The sequence below is a fragment of the Geotrypetes seraphini genome, chromosome 3, assembly GCF_902459505.1.
Source record: "Geotrypetes seraphini chromosome 3, aGeoSer1.1, whole genome shotgun sequence".
Taxonomy (NCBI): Eukaryota; Metazoa; Chordata; class Amphibia; order Gymnophiona; family Dermophiidae; genus Geotrypetes; species Geotrypetes seraphini.
Window position 1 is genome coordinate 378,759,423 of NC_047086.1, and position 20,205 is coordinate 378,779,627.

Genomic DNA, 20,205 nt, shown 5'->3' on the forward strand with positions numbered 1-20,205 from the left:
ACCCTATCTCCATAATAACACTAATTGTAATGTGATTTCTTCCGTTCATTTTTCATATACACAAAATATAATCTTATTAACAATACATAATGGTAACCACAAAATTAAACTACACAAAGCACACTGTACGCAGATAAATTTTTCATTATGATTTATATTCTGATATTTTTCAAAGAGGTCAAGGCAGATGACTTTAAAATATGCAATGTCACCTCAATAACTGCTACAGAAAAATAGACAGCAGATATAAATTCTCAAAACTGACACATTTTGATCACTAAATTGAAAATAAAATCATTTTCCCTACCTTTGTGGTCTGGTGATTTTATTTTCTTAATCATCCTTTCCCAGTTTCTGGTTGCATTTCCTTCTGTGTTCATAATTGTGTTTCCAGGGTTTTCTTATCCATTGGTTGTTTTTCTCTCCTTCTTCACATTCTGCCCTACATAAATCTTTAACCATCTAAAAGGAACTGGCCTGTATGAATGGTAAACCTATGAAGAGTGATCAAACAAGTTTATAAAAAAGCTCAGAGATTCGAAACTCTGAAGGGAAGGTAGTGAGACCTCACAACCTTCCCTTCAGAGTTTCGAATCTCTGAGCTTTTTTATAAACTTGTTTGATCACCCTTCATAGGTTTACCATTCATACAGGCCAGTTCCTTTTTGATGGTTATTATAGTTTTTCTGGCTTTGTATCTATAAACTCTATATCCCTGAATGCACTTTAGTAAATTCTACATAAATCTTTGGCATTAACTTTTAACATTCAATTTTTTTTCAGTTCTACTTTCTTCTCAAAATCTACTTTTCCATGTCTTCCCTTCCCATCTCCTCTCCCATAGTCTGGCATATCTCTCTCTCCTTTCCTCCCCCTCTCTGTGATCCAACATCTCTCTCCTTCCTTTTCCCCCTTCCCACAGTCTGGCATCTCTCTCCTCTCCACAGTCTGGCATCTCTCTCCTCTCCTTCCTGCAATCTGGCATCTCTCTCTCCCCTCCTCTCATTCCAATCCCTGGTCTGGCATCTCTCTCTCCTTTCCTCCTATGTCCCCTTCCAGTGGTCTAAAAGGCAACAATAAACAAAAAATCCAACACGACTGCAGTTAAAAATCGAAAAGGGAAACAAAAAACAAAAACTAAACACAAAAACATTTCTCCCTCTCTCATTCACCAGACAGTGTGCAGCATCTTTTGCCCCTGACCACCAGCCCCATGCCCAAAATTTCACCTTCTATCACCTCTTTCCAGCACCATGCCACATCTCTCCCTCCATTCCCTCCACCACTATGTCCAACATTCCTCCCCTTTACATCCTTTTCAATCTCTCCCACTGTCCCCTCTCCACCACTATATCCAACATTTCTCTCTCTCATCTGTCTCTTTCCCATGCATCTCTACCTCACTCCTCTCTCTCCCTATGCCCAACAATTTTCTTCTTTCTTCCTTTCCCCATGTACATCATCTCTTTCCCTCTTACTCACACACTCATGCTCAATTCTCCCTCTCTATTCCCTCTATGTCCAAAGTTCGTGCCCCCTTCCTCCTTCCTTCCTGCCTTTGTCCCAAGTTTGTGCCCCTTCCATGTTCCAGTGTGCTCCCTCCCCCCTCCTTTCTTCTTTTGTCCCACGTTTATGTCCTTTCTCTTGCTTACTTGTCCCAACTCGTTCGCTCACTCCCTTCAGGGCCATCCAGGAGGGCTCTTTCTTCCTGCCTTCAGCCACACTTGCTTCTTCGCAGGGCCATGAGCAGCAGCTCCTGCATGCTGCACATGGCTGACCCAGAAGACTTCCCTCTGATGTCAGAGGGAAGGTACTGAGGTCGGCTTCAGCGGCATGCTAGGAACGTGCATGAGGCTTTGTGGAGGGGGGGGAGCATGCAGCTGGAGGGCAAGAAGGAGGTCTGCTGAGGTTTCACATGGGATCCCTGGCAGTGGCAGTGATGAATGATGACAGTGGCTCCACCTTGAGCAGGAAAGGGGACGGGAGACCCATGCAATGCCATATACCCTCCACCAGCGTTTCACGTACTGCATGTTGAGAACCTCTGATATTGATCATTTTAGTATAAATATATATACTACAATTTAGTATGTATATATATATATACTTACAATTTTACTGTATATATATATATATATACAGTAAAATTGTAAGTGGTAAACATCCATTCTTATTTGTTTGAATGAAGGAACATCATGAAACATTTTGTCCACAGAATGTTATGACTTGCTTTGATCCTCTCAACACCCTCTTCACGCTCTATGCCTCCTAACATAACTAACTCCCCTCCTGATTATCTACCAATACCTGATCCACATTTGGCCCCCTCCCCATATCAAATCCCCCTGACATCAAAACCCACCTGAGCTCTACTCTGCCCCCATTCCCTCAACTCCCTCCACCCTTGGACTCACCCAGGGGTCTTTCATTGGTAGTTCAGGGATTCCAGGCAGCAGCTGTCCCTATCTGCTGCTGCTCGGGTTGATGTCATCTCCCAAAATGATGCCTATGCCCCCTAGTTGTAATATCATACACTGCCAATGCATGTAGCTCCATGCACTTCAGGAAAGTAGGGGTTTTGTATGGCAGATTCTCTACTACTGTTACTACAATTTAACATTTCTATAGCGCTGATAGGCATATGCAGGCTGTACAACAACATATTTAACAGATGGTCCCTGCTCAGTAGAGCTTACGATATAAATTCTCCCAGCATTTGTCCTAAAGGCTAGTTTTTGCAATTAACATGCAATAAACGTAAAACCCCCACCAGGCTTTAGTAAAAAGAGCCCCTAAATTGGAAGATGATGTACAATGAAGGGAAAACTCCCTACACTGTTTGAACGAAGAGTCTTCGTGCTAGACCTCAGCCTTCATTCCGATTGAGCTGGAAACCCAGTGAAGTAAGAGGAAATTGACAGGCCTGAACAAACAAAACACAGATTGGAGTTCTTTCAAAACAACTGCGGGGACACTGAATTACGCCACAAATATATACATGATCAAACTCCAGTATATGAAGCAGAGATTTGATCTTCAAAAAAGATAAAACTGCTATCTCCGGAGAAACAGAACCTGGTCTGATGGAAAGCTTAGCAATTAGGGAATGAAACATAGCATTGTTTTTCAAATACAAGTTCAGTCCTGCTGTAGACAGCCTTGGCTTTATCACTGATAATAATGAAACAAGTTATGTCACTAAACAAAAAAGGTTTCTGCTGATACATTCCCAGGGCATGCAGTGTTTCATTTAACACTGTGTCTGATTGCCTTTCGTTGCCTCCTTCATTAGAGGTGCCTCTACCTCAGAGAAGATTAAGGATTTCCAGTGGTCAAAGCTAAGGGGTCTTTAGTCTATCAAAGTTTGTCTCAGGCTCCGATTTGCCGCAGAGGCCAAACGATTATAATTGGCATGAATCCTCAGTTGGCATGCAACCGCTCTAAATGCATTTCAACGACAACCATGTCCAATTGTGTCATTTGGGTTATTATAACTTCTGACCTAGACCTTGATAGCTGTAAAACAAAATGCAATTTAGAAACATAGAAACATGATGGCAGATAAAGGCTAAATGGCCCATCCAGTCTGCCCATCTGCAGTAACTATATTCTCTTTCTCTCGCCGAGAGATCCCACGTGCCTATCCCAGGCTCTTTTGAATTCAGACACAGTCTCTGTCTCCACTACCTCTTCTGGGAGACTGTTCCACATCTACCACCCTTTCTGTCAAAATGTATTTCCTTAGATTACTCCGGAGCCTATCACCTCTTAACTTCGTCCTATGCCCTCTCATTGAAGAGTTTCCTTTCAAATGAAAGAGACTCGACTCATGCGAATTTACGCCACGTAGGGGTTTAAATGTCTTTATCATATCTCCCCTCTCCCGCCTTTCCTCCAAAGTATACAGATTGAGATCTTTTAAGTCTGTCCCCATACGCACCATTTTTGCAGCCTTCCTCTGGACCAACTCCATCCTTTTTATATCTCTTTTGAAGGTGCGACCTCCAGAATTGTATACAATATTCTAAATGAGGTCTCACCAAAGTCTTATACAGTAAGAAGACTGATGGCAGTTAAATAAAAACAGACAAGATATTTAATGTTTATAGATTCACCTGTTGGAAAAGAAATACTGTATTATGAATCTATGTGCATAAAATTTGCTGTTTGTAACAAAAAATAGGTCATACCTGTGTTAAGTTTAGCTTGGCTCTAGAAAATATATCTCTTTGTGAGGCTTGAACAGAATGTAAACTTTGCAGGTTTTCTGCTTTGTTCCATCTTTTGTCTCTGGCGTTTCCCTTGTATTTCTGCTCCTCTCTAATTTCTAGCATTACAGGCACATAGTAACTTTATATTTTATGAAAGGACCTTAGGGGTAGAATTATCAACATGTGCTGCTGTTAAGATGTGTCAGTTTCTGCCAAACCCTTTGGCTCTAGGTCCTGGCCCAAATTGGCCAGAGCTTCCAACACAACTCAAAGTCTTCACCATGTGAATTGTCTTTCCTTCTGCTTGCCCTGCTCACTTTATATTAATGCAATTTGTATGCTACCCTGGCTTGAACACCACTGAGCCTAGCTAAGGGCTTTGCTCAGTGATGAGGGAACAAACCACCCAATTGACTAGTTGTAGTAATCTCACCCCATTCCCTTTCAGGGGTTAACATTTCAAAGATTTGATTTCAGTCAATAGCACTGCTCCACTTTAAATCATTATAATCAGTTTTCCTATTCTTTGCAAACTCAAAACAGTTCAAGTGTTGGACTTCAAAACTACAAACAAATCCTACAAACTTTGTCTGTTTGTCTTTTCACCAACCTGCTTTAGTCTATCACTTGTTTCCTGTGGCACAACCAGGGCAGGATTAATCAATAGGCCCGAAATGGTCAGGGGGCCTGATGAAGGAGGGCATCAACATTGTTTTTTCCAAACGGCAATGGGCCCCTCCAGCATCGATCAACAATGCGGACCCACCCAATCGGCAATATGTGCCCCCCTGATCAACAACGTGGGCCCTCCCCGATCAGCAATGCAGGCCCCTCCCTCGACGGAAAGTAAGACAAGCAAGCAACGCGGGTAAGAAAGGCAACGGGAACTGTAATTTTGCAAGCGTTGCTGCTTGCCCAAAGCTTCCCTCTGACGTAGCTTCCTGTTTCCGCCTGGGCGCATGGTGGGGTGGGGTGGGGCGGGGTAGGGGGGCCTTCGACGAATTAATCCTGCCCTGGGCACAACAGCTTTTAAAGTCCCCAAAACACAGCTTTAACTTAAGTGGGCTATTATCCACAACAGGATTCTCTCACCATTTATTAAGCATACGAATCCCACTTCATTTCCTCTTCATTTAGGCTCTCTGAACAACTTAATCACAGTCCATAGCTTCCTCTTTCTTACTCAAAACAGAACTAAATTCTGAGCGTATTGGCATCTGGTCTTCAAAATAAGTTTCTATAGGAAAGTTTACCTCTTGTAGCATAGTAACATAGTAACATAGTAGATGACGGCAGATAAAGACCCAAATGGTCCATCCAGTCTGCCCAACCTGTTTCAATTTAAATTTTTTTAAATTTTTTCTTTCTAGCTATTTCTGAGCAAGAATCCAAAGCTCTACCCGGTACTGTGCTTGGGTTCCTACTGCCGAAATCTCCGTTAAAACCTACTCTAGCCCATCTACACCCTCCCAGCCATTGAAGCCCTCCCCAGCCCATCCTCCACCAAATGGCCATATACAGACACAGACCGTGCAAGTCTGCCCAGTACTGGCCTTAGTTCAATTTTTAATATTATTTTCTGATTCTAGATCCTCTGTGTTCATCCCACGCTCCTTTGAACTCAGTCACAGTTTTACTCTCCACCACCTCTCTTGGGAGCGCATTCCAGGCATCCACCACCCTCTCCATAAAGTAGAATTTCCTAACATTGCCTTTGAATCTACCACCCCTCAAACTCAAATTATGTCCTCTGATTTTAACATTTTCCTTTCTCTGGAAAAGATTATGTTCTACGTTTGGCCTCCTTTTCTCTCTTTAGTGGAGCAAATTTTGAGCTCTGGCACAAGCTTGGCTTCTGGTCTCCTTTTGTCAGAAAAGCTTGTGTTCCTCTTACCAGCTCCCCTCTCACACTGAATTATGGTAACTACCTTAACAGGTGTGTGGAGCTCTCTAATTGATTGGGAAACCCTGAGTGCAGAGGTTTTGCCTAAGCCTGCTTGCTGCTTAGCAACCCGAGGTCCTTTACCTATGCTTTCCTTCTATTTAATGTTTCTAGGGCAGCAATTCTTAACCTTTTTTGAGTCACGGACCCCTTTAAGAATCTGATGAAAGCTATGGACCCCCTTCCCCAGAAATATTCCCATAAACACAACTTTGCACGCAATGAACCTAATGCACTTTATTTATCGAGATTTGATTGTCTCATACATATATGACATACACAAAGTATTAAACTTTAAAGTAAACAATCTAAAAAAATACTACTCCTTTTTACGCAAAAAGTAATGGCCACTCATTATAATTATGAAATACAATCCTCTTGTGCAAATTAACACAGATCCACTATGACTGTTACATCTACTCTCTCGTTATCTGCAAGACAAAAACAGTACCGGGCTATATAGTGAATATAAATGTTAATTTTTATCGGACATTCATGGACCCCCGGAAAGCCATCCACGGATCCCAGGTTTGGAACCCCTGTTCTAGGGTTAGGTGCAGTTTCAGGAGCCACTTTCATCTTGCTGGAGGCTCGTCTAGGGAAAGATCAACAGGCATTAGCTTTAGGCACCCTTGACACTAGTGGCAGTTCTGGCTTTGAAAAAGAAGTTTTAGATAGAAACATAGAATATGACAGCAGAAAAGGGCCATCGGCCCAACAAGTCTGCCCACTCTAAGAACCCTCCCCCCTAAGCACTTCCTTGAAGTGAACCCACATGCTTATCCCATTTTTTTCTTACAATCGAGCACGTTGCTGGCCTCAATTACCTGAAGTGGAAGATTATTCCAACGATCAACCACCCTTTCAGTGAAGAAATACTTCCTAATATCACCATGAAATCTCCCACCCTTGATTTTTAACGGATGCCCTCTTGTTGCCGTAGGTTCTGTAAGGAAAAAGATGTCTTCTTCCACCTCAATATGGCCAGTAACATATTTGAACGTCTCTATCATGTCTCCCCTCTCTCTGCGTTCCTCGAGAGAGTATAGCTGCAACTTACCTAGACGTTCTTCATATGGGAGATCCTTGAGGCCTGAGACCATCCTAGTGGCCATTCGCTGAACCGACTCCATTCTCAGCACCTCCTTTTGATAATGTGGCCTCCAAAACTGAACACAATATTCCAGATGAGGTCTCACCATGGACCTGTACAATGGCATTATAACTTCGAGCTTCCGGCTGATCTAGGTTTAGGAACTGGCTTATTATCTCTGGGCTCTTCTGTGCCTTCAGCACGTTCCCTGCCACAATGGATGGTGCCTAAGAATTAGCTTAGTGCGATTCATAGAACTTAGGCGCACTTTATGGAATTATGCCTAACGCCACCTAAGCAAACTTAGGCATCGCTAGGCTTCCAACTTTAGGCGCTCCCTATTTAGGCCGGGGCTTTCTTGGCCTAAATGCAAGTGCCTAGGTTGAAACACACGCCCATGATCTGCCCCCTAACCACGCCTACTTTATGATAGGTGCCTTGGACTAGGCGCCTACCTCAAAGTGGTAGACACCTAACATCCAAATAACCCACCCTTTTGCTAAGCGCCGGTAGAGGTTTCTACCACGGCTTGGAGCGCTAAATGCTCCCATGCTGGTCCGACACTCATATAATTCCTATGAGCGTCCGAGCATCATCGGAGCATTTAGGCCTGGATTCTCTAAATGGCGCCGCCTTTTTAGGCTCCGGTAGGCACCCAAACTCAGTTTAAAAAAATACCATTGGAGTGACGTTGTTCACTGAAATCTTGCCTCCGTGCTTGCTTTCGGACATCTGACATCACCATGGACATGGCTAACACCGGAAGTGACATTAGGCGGCCAAAAAGCACCTAAGGAGGCGTGATTCGCATCAGAGATACCCTTTGCCGGAGGCATGACGCCTTATTCTTTGCCGGAGGTACGATTCTGTAGGTGATGCCGGCATGTGATTGGCCGCTTTTAAGGTGGCGTGTGATCAGAGACCGCTCTTAAGGTGGCCGCTGACAACGACGCCGGGCCTTAGTAAAAGAATGCCTAAGTGAAATTTACATCAATTATGAGATGCTAATTGTAAAGTATCATGTTGATTTGAATATGCCTATTATGCAAGTTAAGTGCCTACATCAGCTAGGCATACCGATGTAAGTGGACTTTATAGAATCATGGCCTTAGTGCTGAATTTTTTCAGTACCATGCACACGCATGGTGAATTCCCTCCATTGTCCATTTCTGTAGGTGCTTTGTTTGCAGGTAATGTGCTAGTATTTTTATAATGTGATGAAGCATCTATGTATCTTTGTAAATTGGCTGCAAAAGTAGGACTTTTCCTGTCCTATTAACCTAGGTGTTCTGTTATAAAATTACCCTTGTAATAGGCAGTGCTTCATTGTCTGTCTGGAGAGAGAGAAAAAAATCTCCGAGGACTGAAAAATGTTGCATACCTTTTAAATAAGTTTCACGCCTCACCATAAATGAAGGATTTAAACAACCCCATCTCACCTTCTTTTCTGCAGCCCTTTTTCATTTTCTGAAAGCATAAATGCACGAAAATCAAAGGATCATTTTTTTGTGTGTGTGTGTGTGTCCATGAAAATTATTTTCTGTTCATTTAAATTCAAACCGCTACAGGAGCCCCACAGCTCTAATTTTCCATCCTCGGTATTAATGAACAGGAGACACGTTGAGAAGTCAAACCTTTTCCGACAAATTTCACATCGTTTTCAAAGGCAGCAAGAATTGTAATAACTTTCAAATGCATGAAGACATATGGCAGAACCGAGGGTTTAATGTGATTACTTTCTAGAACGAGAAGAGTTTTTTTGAAGACTGTAGAAAATGGGAATTCAAAATCAATGTAATCTAATCTAGCCTATGAGAAAATCAGAGAGACTGATCAAAGCTTTATGATGAAAACAGAAAAAAAAAAATTCAATAAAGCGTATCATGCCAATTTTCTGAAAGGATCGTTGCAAAGCACCGTAACTGGCAATTCTTGTCAGCAGGATGATATACTGTGCGTTTTTCACGACAAAGTTTTGTTTTCCTTTTCTGCTTATTGCAACTTTATGGACCTCCCTACTTTATTTTCCTTGGAACTTTTAAGTTATTTTGCAGCCCATAAAATGGAGGGGCCTGCAGGCCGCCGTCTTCTGTCCCTTGCTTGGAACAATGCGCAGGTCACGCCTAGATTCAGTGAATTATGCACACCGTGCATAATATTTTTCCCTCAGAGAGGTAAGTGCTGCCTGAGGACGGTGCTAGATCAGCCGGAAGCCTGAAGTTATAATTCGGAAAAGCTGAAAGGGGACAGATTCAAAACGAATGCTAGGAAGTTTTTCTTTACCCCAGCGTGTTGTGGACATCTGGAATGCGCTTCCAGAGGGCGTAATAGGGCAGAGTATGGTGCAGGGGTTCAAGAAAGGATTGGACAATTTCCTATTGGAAAAAGGGATAGAGGGGTATAGATAGAGGGCCTAGACCTGTTGGGCCACCGCGTGGGCGGACTGCTGGGCACGATGGACCTCTGGTCTGACCCAGTGAAGGCATTTCTTATGTTCACAGAAAAATGTGTGCACAGGCGTTGGACACATGGTAAAAAGCATACAAATAAAATATTGAATTAACACAGGTTTAAGACATGTGACCAATAGAATTGTTCATCAAGGATTTCATCTAAGCTACTGATTATTTCCTTATTCTTTCTAAACATTCATTATTCTGTAAATGGGGTATAGCCAGCATTAGTTCCCCACCCTTGATCTAGTTAATGAGAGAAAGAACAGTTTTACATTACATTGGTGTCTTCTATCCCGCCAATACCTTTCAGTTCTAGGCAATTTACAACAAGAAATTAGCCTGGGCATTCCCAGGGAGATTACAAGGTTGATGGCTATAGTATGCATCGGGATCTGGGAAGGGTCGATGGAAGGGCTAGGATTTTATTTAGATATCCTCCAGTTCTGGAGACCACATCTTCAAAGATTTAAAATCAGGATGGAGTAGATCCGCTTGCTAAAATCGTGAGTGTTTTTTTAAATCATAAAGCATATAGGGACACCTTAAAGACCTCAATATATTCTTTGGATGAAATCAGGAGGGGGGAGATATGTCAGAAACATTTAAATACATCTGCGGTAAAAATGCACACAAAGCAAATTTCTTTCAATTAATAGACCGAAAGGATGGTCTGGAATGGGGGGGGGAGGGGAACATAGGCTGAAGAAGAAAGGGGATAGATTCAGGAGAAAGAGTAGTAGGTTTACAGGACAGCCTTCTGTGCAGATGAAGACTGACCCCCCTCTTTCACTAAGGTGCGCTATGCTTTTTAGCGCGTGATAAATATCAGCGAGCGCTAAACACTGATGCGTGTGAGTTATCCTATGGACGCTTAAGCGGTCAGCGCATGCGTTGATTTAGTGCACGGTAAACGTGCGCTAAAACGCTTAGCGCGCCTTAGTAAAAGAGGGCCTGAATCTGAACAAGCACAGAGGATCTCTGAGGAAGTGGAAGAAATAGTAAATGGCATAGATGGGCAGACTGGATAGGCCGTATGGCCTTTATCTGCCTTAACTTTCTGTGTTTCTAAGAGCAAACACAACACTGCCACAGAGATCACAGCCGGATCACTGCTTCTGCATTACACTACCAGACACTATTGATAATAGCGGGCCCACCTATAGCCACTATAACTTAGCCAGCCAGTGAATATTGGCTTAACTGGCAATGTCAAAAGCGGCTGAAATAAACCTCCCAGAAATTCAATGCCAGTCACCAGATACAGCCCAGGATTGGATTTCCAGGGTTGCTGCCAACCGCATGAGAAAGCCAGGCTTCCTCCCACGGTCTAAATATCAGGTCCCTTATGTTGCCTTTGATTGCTGAATATGTGCTTTATTTTTATAATTAGATTTTTTTTTATCCAGCGGAAAGCAACGGGAATATACATTTTGTTAGTTTGTCAGACTCATGGATGTTTTATTCTGTGAACTTTTCTGTTTAAAAGAAACGGGCAATTTTTCAACTTTTACATAAGATCTGGATTTTTTTTTTTTCACATTTGCTTAATGAAATCAATCCTCATTTGAATGGTTGCAATATACAGCTGCGAATTTTGCCCGCTTGGTTTGATCTTCAGGCTCCTTGAGTGGTGACCTGGGATTCTCGACCTCCAAGTACGATCCTAATTTGACTGTACTTAGCCATATACTTGCAGTAAACCATTGTTCACCATCAACCCTGATGAATCTGTGTTTTGGATTTCCCCGGGATTCATAGCATAAAATCCAATTGCTTTTTTAGCCATGGCCTTCAGAAAAAAATCCAATAACTTTTTCAAATTTCAAGCCAGTCGAAATGTGTCTGGCTCAAGATCAAATCAATCTGTCTCGCACGTCCTTAAAAAAAAAAATACATATCTATTTTCATGAGTTGTATAAACTTAGGGTGTAAGTGAGATCAGCAGTTTTCCACTGAAGCCAAAGCTGCTATTGCTAGCCAGTCAATGACTGTTTAAAATCTCATACTGCTCAGTCTTACCCTTGTCCCAACCATATCAGACCATTTCTAACTGCTCCTCTTCTCTCATGTTCCCTATCTCAAATGGGCCCAGAGCCAGCTCAAAATGTTATGGCACCCCAGAATTTCTGTTTTGGCTCCCCTGCCCTGGACCCGGACTCACTCTGTTTTGGCCCCCGTGCTCCATCTCCGCAGACCGGTTCCTTCCTCCCTCCTCTGACGCTACTGCCTGGTCCCGACAAAATGTGTCTTTAAGCAGCAGCGTCAGGAGGGAGGCGGGACCTTCCTCCTCCAACGCTGATTCTGATGCTGGCACTGACCTCCCCACCCCCTCCCCAAGGCTGCTGGCCTATGATCCTGCGTCCTGTTGGGACCAAGTGTCAAAGGATGGACATGGAGGCAAGTGATCAAGCCACAACTCAGCTTAACTTATGAGCCAATGACGTCCAAGCCCTGGGTGTTTGGTGCCCTTTATCGCCGGCACCCTGGCCCACAGTCTCACCTGGTCCATAGGTTAAGCCAGTCCTGAATGGGCCAAACTTTGCCAGTTGCATGACCTGTGAGGGAGAGTATGGTGCAGTGGTTAAAGCTACAGCCTCAGCACCCTGAGGTTGTGGATTCAAACCCGCACTGAGCAGGTCACCTAATCCCCCCTCCTCTTTGCCACTAGATAAAATATGAGCCCACTGGGACAGACAGTCAAAAATGCTTGAGTACCTGAATAAATGCTTGTAAACCATTCTGAGCTCCCCTGGGAGAACGGTATAGAAAATTGAATAAATAAATGTTATGATCACCTTGCTGAGACTACAGAGCTGGAGCAATGAAAAACATGAACCCCCCTAATCCAGGGATCTCAAAGTCCCTCCTTGAGGGCCGTAATCCAGTCGGGTTTTCAGGATTTCCCCAATGAATATGCATTGAAAGCAGTGCATGCACATAGATCTCATGCATATTCATTGGGGAAATCCCGAAAACCCGACTGGATTCCGGCCCTCAGGGAGGGACTTTGAGACCCCTGCCCTAATGCAACTGGGAAGTCTCAATGACAAGAAAGATGATACTGTGGTGAATGTCACTTGTGCGGTTAGATCTCTTGTAACAAACAGTATACATTCTCCCTCCGTATTCGCGGTTTCGATTATTCACGGTTTTTAGCTTGCTGGCTCCTCCCCCCCCCCCCAAATTACGTCAGCTTACATAGAGAAATCGCTGATTCCCAGCGCTTTCTTCACCGTGTTTTGCCTCTCCTTCAGGAATAGGCCAGATCTCCCACCATGTTATTCGCGGTGTCACCATATTCACGATGGTTTTTTAATAGAAAACCACTACTCCCACCATGTTATTCGCGGTGTCACCATATTCACGATGGTTTTTTAATAGAAAACCACTACTCCCACCATGTTATTCGCGGTGTCACCATATTCACGATGGTTTTTTAATAGAAAACCACTACTCCCACCATGTTATTCGCGGTGTCACCATATTCACGATGGTTTTTTAATAGAAAACCACTACTCCCACCATGTTATTCGCGGTGTCACCATATTCACGATGGTTTTTTAATAGAAAACCACTACTCCCACCATGTTATTCGCGGTGTCACCATATTCACGATGGTTTTTTAATAGAAAACCACTACTCCCACCATGTTATTCGCGGTGTCACCATATTCACGATGGTTTTTTAATAGAAAACCACTAATAACATATGACAAAGTTATTTGCGGGTTTTCTGTATTTGCGGTTCTGTTAATCCACTATCACAGCGAATACGGAGGGAGAAGTGTACCTGGAAGAGTTAGTTCCCCCTCCCCCACATACGCACATGCACAGGAGCTACTAGATAAACTCTTTTTTTTTTTTTTTTTTCTTTTGTGTTTTGGAGAATGCAGTGACTGGAGCATCAGTTAAGCTTTAGCTCTGCAATGTGAGATATAAATGTGCTTAGATTTTCCAGATGTAGCAAAAGGTTTTCCCCGTCCTGTGTCCAAAGGGGAAACAATGCTAATTATCCAAAGACCCATAAGAGGCATTCCGGAGGTGAGAAAGTGCTACTGTTTGGTTCCTTTTGTCATGCTTCGTTGCCGAACAGTTAAGCAAAGCTGAGAAGGCAGGTTGTGTCAGTTGACTGAAGATACTCGGCAAAAGGCTTGGCACAACAAAGAGAGAGACCTTGCTGCATTAAACGCTGCCGGACTGAATGCAGCCAGTTCTAATTTCTTTTCATGAAGAAAATTAATTTTCAGAAATGTCATACAGCTTATTACAGTTACATGACTGAACTTCTACTCTGCACAAGAGTATTTGAGTGTCTTTATAGTCACTATGCATTATTTATGAAAACAATTTATAATGATAATACAGGCAGTCCCTGGGTTAAGAAAGAGTTATGTTTTTAAAGCCGGTTCTTAAGTCAGATTTGTAAGTAACTCAGAACGTGTAGATTTTAAGATTCTTGCTGCTGACCTCTGCTCCCAGCTGACAAAAGGGCCGACTGTCCCGATCAATGTTCCCTCTTAGGTACAGCATGCACAAACACACTCTGTTCTTAATGTGGCCATGCATCCTTCCTGAATCTGTTACAGGAGAAGTGTAAGAGTCTACGCCACTGGAAATACTGCTCAGTGAAATCAAATGAAGCCGCAACCGCGTTCTTAAGTACAAGTCTTACTTAAGTCAGGCGTCTGTAACTCGGGGACTTCCTGTAATAATAACAATGGTAGCGGAATTTATCATCTGGTCATACTATAACAGTTCAGAGCGACTAACAGTATATAAGAAACTTATCATACATAACTAGGATTTCTAGCTTCATATATATATAAAAAATTTGACATAAAAACATTCCTACAGCATGTCCTTGAGAACGTACTTCTTAAACAAATAAGTTTTAATCTGATTGTTGCTGTTTTCTGCATCTTGCAGCATCTGGGTAGGTAGAACCGATGTTCCGGTCATCATGCTGTGGCTTTCTTCAAGTTATGCTATGAGGAAAGCCACAGCATGATGGCTGAAATGTCTGTTTTACCTACTCAGATGCGGCGAGATCCAGAAAATAGCAACAACCATGACCCCCAGTCGCGGAAGCCTAAAAGAACAGATTTTAATATGTCCATGAAAACGCTGGTCCGAGACTGAAGAGCTAAGAAAGGTTGCAATTGCTTTTTCTTGGCTGTCAAATTGTTTTCAAAGTCCTTGTATTGATCTTTAAAGTGATCCATTATAAGATTCTTTGGTATCTGACAAAAGTGATGACACTTTATCAGCCTCTTAGATCTTTAAGGTCAGAAGGAATGATGTGATTCAGCAGATGAGTTTTTAGATGTGAATTGTTGAAAATACAAGAGCAGCTGTAATTTCAATAACAGTGGTATCGTGGAATAATTTGACAGGACCATTAAGATTATTTTCTGATATTCCGACATTTAAGAAGGTATTGAAAACAACTCTGTTCATGAAGTTAATTATTCGGGCAGTGATATTTTTTATGAGCATATTGGAATTTTGTTTTACTTGTTTGCATGTTATTTGGTTTAAATGGGTTAGAAATTTTCAAAATAAATATATCCTTGCTAACTGTACATATATTTAGCCCCTTAGTTTAAAAGACCTACCCCTGTTTTACTAAGGTGCGCTATGCGTTTTAGCGCGTGTAGCACACGCTAACTGTTAACGCATCCATGGACTAACATGCATGCGTTAGCGTTTAGCGCGTGCGAAAAAGTATAGCGCTCCTTAGTAAAAGGAGCCCCTAGCCACAATTTAAATGCACAGATATAAGCGTATGTGCTATGTGACATACATTAAATTAAATTAAAACCATACTCTTCAAAAAACACGCTAAACCTACCCAGCACAATAATCCTAACCCAACATCCAACATCTATAAACCCTTAGTACTCTCTAATTTTTTCTAATTACCAAACATTATCTAAAACCCATAATTATCCATTAAAATTTTATCTCATTGTTTATTCTATTACTTCAAAGTTGAAATGTAATTCTTGTTTTTAGGTTGGATGTAATCCGCCTTGAACCGCAAGGTAATGGCGGAATAGAAATCACTAATGTAATGTAATATGTAAAATCCAAGTTTAGAAAGACAATATTTACATATATATATCTACACTACACTCGTATATTGCAGTGGGGGAATGGTTTAGGCATGATATGGGCTGGGCATGGGCAGGACTAAAATCGCCATGTGAAAAAATATGCACATCAGGATTACACCTACTCTTCTGCACAGATAGGGATCGTTTTACTAAGGTGTGCTAACCGACTTAGCACATACTAAATGCTATGGCATCTATAGAATATAATGGGCGCCTTAGCTTTTAGCGCACATTAAAATCGATTATCGCGCAGTTAATTAGTTAACGTGCACTAAATTAGCGGGCCTTAGTAAAAGGACCCTATAAGTATTTCAAAAGTGCAAATTTAAGCTGACAGTTTACAGGGGAGAAATAAGATAGATATCCTTTTTCATCCCTCCTTGTGTATCTTTCCCTCTAGTTCAGAACTGAATGATGACTGTGGCATTGTGTCTCAGCAGTTTGCCAACATATATAAGTGCTGACACTTACACACGTGGAAGGGCATAATCAAAACATATATCTAAGTCCGTATGAAATATGTAGGTGCATAGTCAATGACTATAACTGACGAGTGACCCATTACTCAGACCACGATTCAGCCTCTCCATTGCTATCTGAAAGATTGCTCAAGCAGTTGTCAAGATTGTCTTGCTGACACTGCACCATAGTTCTGTTTTTCTAGACTAGGAAGCATCAGTTCTAGATATGCAACTCTAAACATTGTAAAAATGTGAGGTTCCACTTCCTTGTGATGAGAGCACATTACAGGCAGTCCCCGAGTTACAGACGCCTGACTTAAATACGACTCGCACTTAAGAACGCGGTTGCAGCTTCATTTGATTTCCCTGAGCAGTATTTCCAGTGGTGTAGACTCCTACGCTTCTCCTGTAGCAGATTCAGGAATGATGCATGGCCACATTAAGAACAGTGTGTGGTTGTGCTTGATGTACCTTAGAGGGAACACTGGTTGGGACAGTTGGCCCATTTGTCAGCTGAGAGCAGAGGTAAGCAGTAGAGAATGACACGGGGACAAATTTTTACCCTTCTCTGCGGGAACTCATTTTCCCGTCCCATCCCAGCAAGTTCTTTTCCTGTCCCTGCCCCATTCCTGCATGCTCTGTTCTCATCTACACAAGCCTCAAACTTTTTAAAATCCTAAGTAGCAACATTCTAGAGCTCAGATTGTGATGTCATAATGCCTCAGCTCCATCCTCATTTGCACAAGCCTCAAACACTTTAAAATAAGTAGCAATATTCTAGAGCTCATATTGTGATGTCATAATACCTCATTCCACCAATGACTAAGCTCCGTCCTCATCTGCACAAGCCTCAAATACTTCAAAATCATAAGTGTTCGAGGTTTGTGCGGTTAAGGCTGAGTTTACAGGAATGGGACAGCGATAGTGGCAAAACTTGCGGGAACAGGACGGGGAAATTGAGTTCCTGCAGGGAACGGGGAAAAATTTGTCCCCATGTCATTCTCTAGCAAGTAGCAAGAATCTTAAAATCTACAAGTTCCGAGTTAAATACAAATCTGATTTAAGAAAACCTTTAAAAAGGTAACTCGTTCATAACCCGGGGACTGCCTGTAATAATATACCATGAAGAATAAAAACGTGTACCTGAAAAAACTATGGCACATTGTAACCTGTTAACTGTATATTGTGTTTGTTGACTTGTAACCCGTCCTGGGCTCTTTGGGGAGGACGGGATCGAAAATGAATTAAATAAATAGATAGATAAATAAAGTTCCTCTTTTACTAAGGTACGCTAACTGACTAGCGCGCGCTAAACGCTAATGCGTGCATGTTGGTCTATGGGCGTGTTAGCGTTTAGCGCACACTAATTCAATTAGCACGCGCTAATCAGTAAAAGAGGGGGAAGGTTTAGCCTGCTTGCAAGAAATGTACTAATAACCTGTCCTTTGTTTCATATTGCACCCACAGCAAACCCTACCAGAGCGGGTGGAAGAGATTTACCAGGCTCAGCTGAAGTGATCCGGGAATCCAGTAGCACAACCGGCATGGTGGTCGGAATTGTCGCAGCGGCAGCGCTCTGCATCCTTATCCTCCTGTACGCCATGTACAAGTACAGAAACAGAGATGAAGGCTCATACCACGTCGACGAGAGCCGAAACTACATCAGTAACTCGGCGCAGTCCAATGGGGCTGTGATTAAAGAGAAACAGCCCAACAGCGCTAAAAGCTCTAATAAAAACAAGAAAAATAAGGATAAAGAGTACTATGTCTGATCCCAAAACCTTAAAGAACACTCGTATAGGAAATAGTCTTCATTTTACCCAAGACATAATAAAAACTTATTTACTTTTTATGAAGCACATAAAGAAAAAGACAGGGAATACAATCAGAAAGGAAAAACTTAAAAAAAAAAAAAAAAAAAAAAAACCAAGCATTTCAAGGTTCTGTTTCTGAAAAACAGGGGCCAATAAATTCCCTAACATTCAGTGTTTTTTGTTTACTCTGCCTGTCTTTATGTTGCTGGAACATTTCTCGAAAGACAATGATGACACCACGCGTTCATAAAGCAAGGAGTATTACAAGATCAAGGCACAACACACAAGAAGCTACCTATGATTCTGGATTTAGCCAAAACGCTCGAGCTTTCTCGGAAAAGTAAGTTAGCTTTATTGCCAGCGAAGACTGGCCATCGTCTACGGCTCGACACGCAAGCTTTCCGAGTTGGCTTCCTGGCGCAACGAGACAGCGGTTGGAGCTTGCTTTTGGAACCGAGGAGCTGACTTTTCTGAAGACTTGCTTTGCCTAACAAGTCCCTTTCTGGTTGTGAGGATAACAGTATGGAGGCCTTATTTTCAGAAATATGGAATCTAAGGCACATTTTCACAAAAAAATCATATTAAAAAAATTACAAAAAAAAAAAACCAAAACAAAACAAAAAACCAAGAGGGCATAGATGCAATCATTGGAAAATTTTCATGCACGCTTAATATGTTATTACACATGTTTATATCAAACACATCTATATGTGCTTTCTGGACTGTGATAAGTGATGTTTTATAGCCAGTTGTATAGAAAATGCAAAATATATCTGCTCTTTGGCCATTTTTGGTAAAATCAATGTTCTAAGTGTCGCTAGGTATAGAAAGTTTTACGACATCTAAAGCAACCGATACGGTTCAGTTTTTTGCCGACATTATAAATTGTCACAAACTTCTTCCCTCATTTATTTTTGCACTGTCGTGAGAATGCAGAAGGGGATGTGAACGAATGTATATAATTTCACTATTTTTTGGCTGTTGTGCCTGCAGTTAGGTTCTAGCAAATGAAATGAATTTACAAGCACCCGGCAATATATGGCCACCTACAGCCCGAGCAAAAGTGTCAACATTTGTGAATTCACTTAAAATTCATTAAACAAATGGTTCCTTTTTTGTTAATGGTTTCTCTGTTGGAATGTGTGGTTCACAAGACTTGACTAAACTCTTGATCTTTTAATTTCAATTTCAAATGTCATTTGGGTCATATAAAATCTATTTATGTTCTGTTATGTATCGATTCTTAGCCACAAAAGCTAACAGAATCCATTAGACTGCATTAAATAACCCTGGCTGCTAGCATATGTTTTTTTGTTTTTAATTATTTTAAAAAAATGAGTATACTCAAGACCCAAAGTACATGCTGAACATTCTAAGTATATGTTTGATCATAAAAGTATTTTATACTAAGTTAATTATGTTTACTAGTATTAAATTGTATCATAACAGACAATAAAATATAACTTAATCACAGACCTCTTTAAAAATAGCACGATTTAGTTCTTGATGAAAAAAAAAATGTTAGGGCTTTCTCTCTCTCTCATTTTAAATATATTGTTTCAGTCAGCTTTCAGCAATAAATTGTGAAGTAACATATCACTTATCAGGAAATTCAAAGAGAATACATTAGGCCGAGAGAGGGTACTTCAAGAGAAATCAACGGCATGACTGGAAAACCTCCTGGGAGAAAGTTTGATGCTCATACTTTGCAGATGGGAAGGAGAAATTTAAAATTAGCTTTAAAAAGCAGGGATAAGGAAGAAACAGATCTAGTGGGAGAATGAATAAGCTGAGGCCTGGTGCAGCTAACTCAGACAAATCTTAAAAACCTGTACAGTTGACAAGAAAACAGTTTGCCAAGCAGATTTAGTGGTATTCTGATACATCTTTACGTGGGCTTTTTTTTGTGAGCATTTCAAAATGACAAAGACACAGACAATAGCATCCTTTCAACTGTGTCTTACAAAAATCTGATTTGCTCTCAGTTCGACATTATTACGATTCAATTCAGCTGTACTCAGGGAAGGAAAGACAGTGAAAAAGTAGACAAATTTTAACACTACATTTACTTACACTCAGCTCTGTGAACTATGCTTTGTAAATACAAATGTAT

The 20,205-nt window shown here is 41.6% G+C and overlaps 1 protein-coding gene across 1 annotated transcript in view; it reads left to right on the top strand.

Annotated features, from left to right (window-relative positions):
• The window catches only part of NRXN1 (neurexin 1), a 1,819,236-nt gene extending 1,799,817 nt beyond the window's left edge, over nucleotides 1-19,419 (top strand). Inside the window, 1 exon segment of the mRNA XM_033938516.1 lies at nucleotides 17,746-19,419. Coding sequence (XP_033794407.1) covers nucleotides 17,746-18,050 — 305 coding nt within the window. The 3' untranslated portion in view covers nucleotides 18,051-19,419.
• Nucleotides 19,420-20,205: the final 786 nt, after the last annotated feature.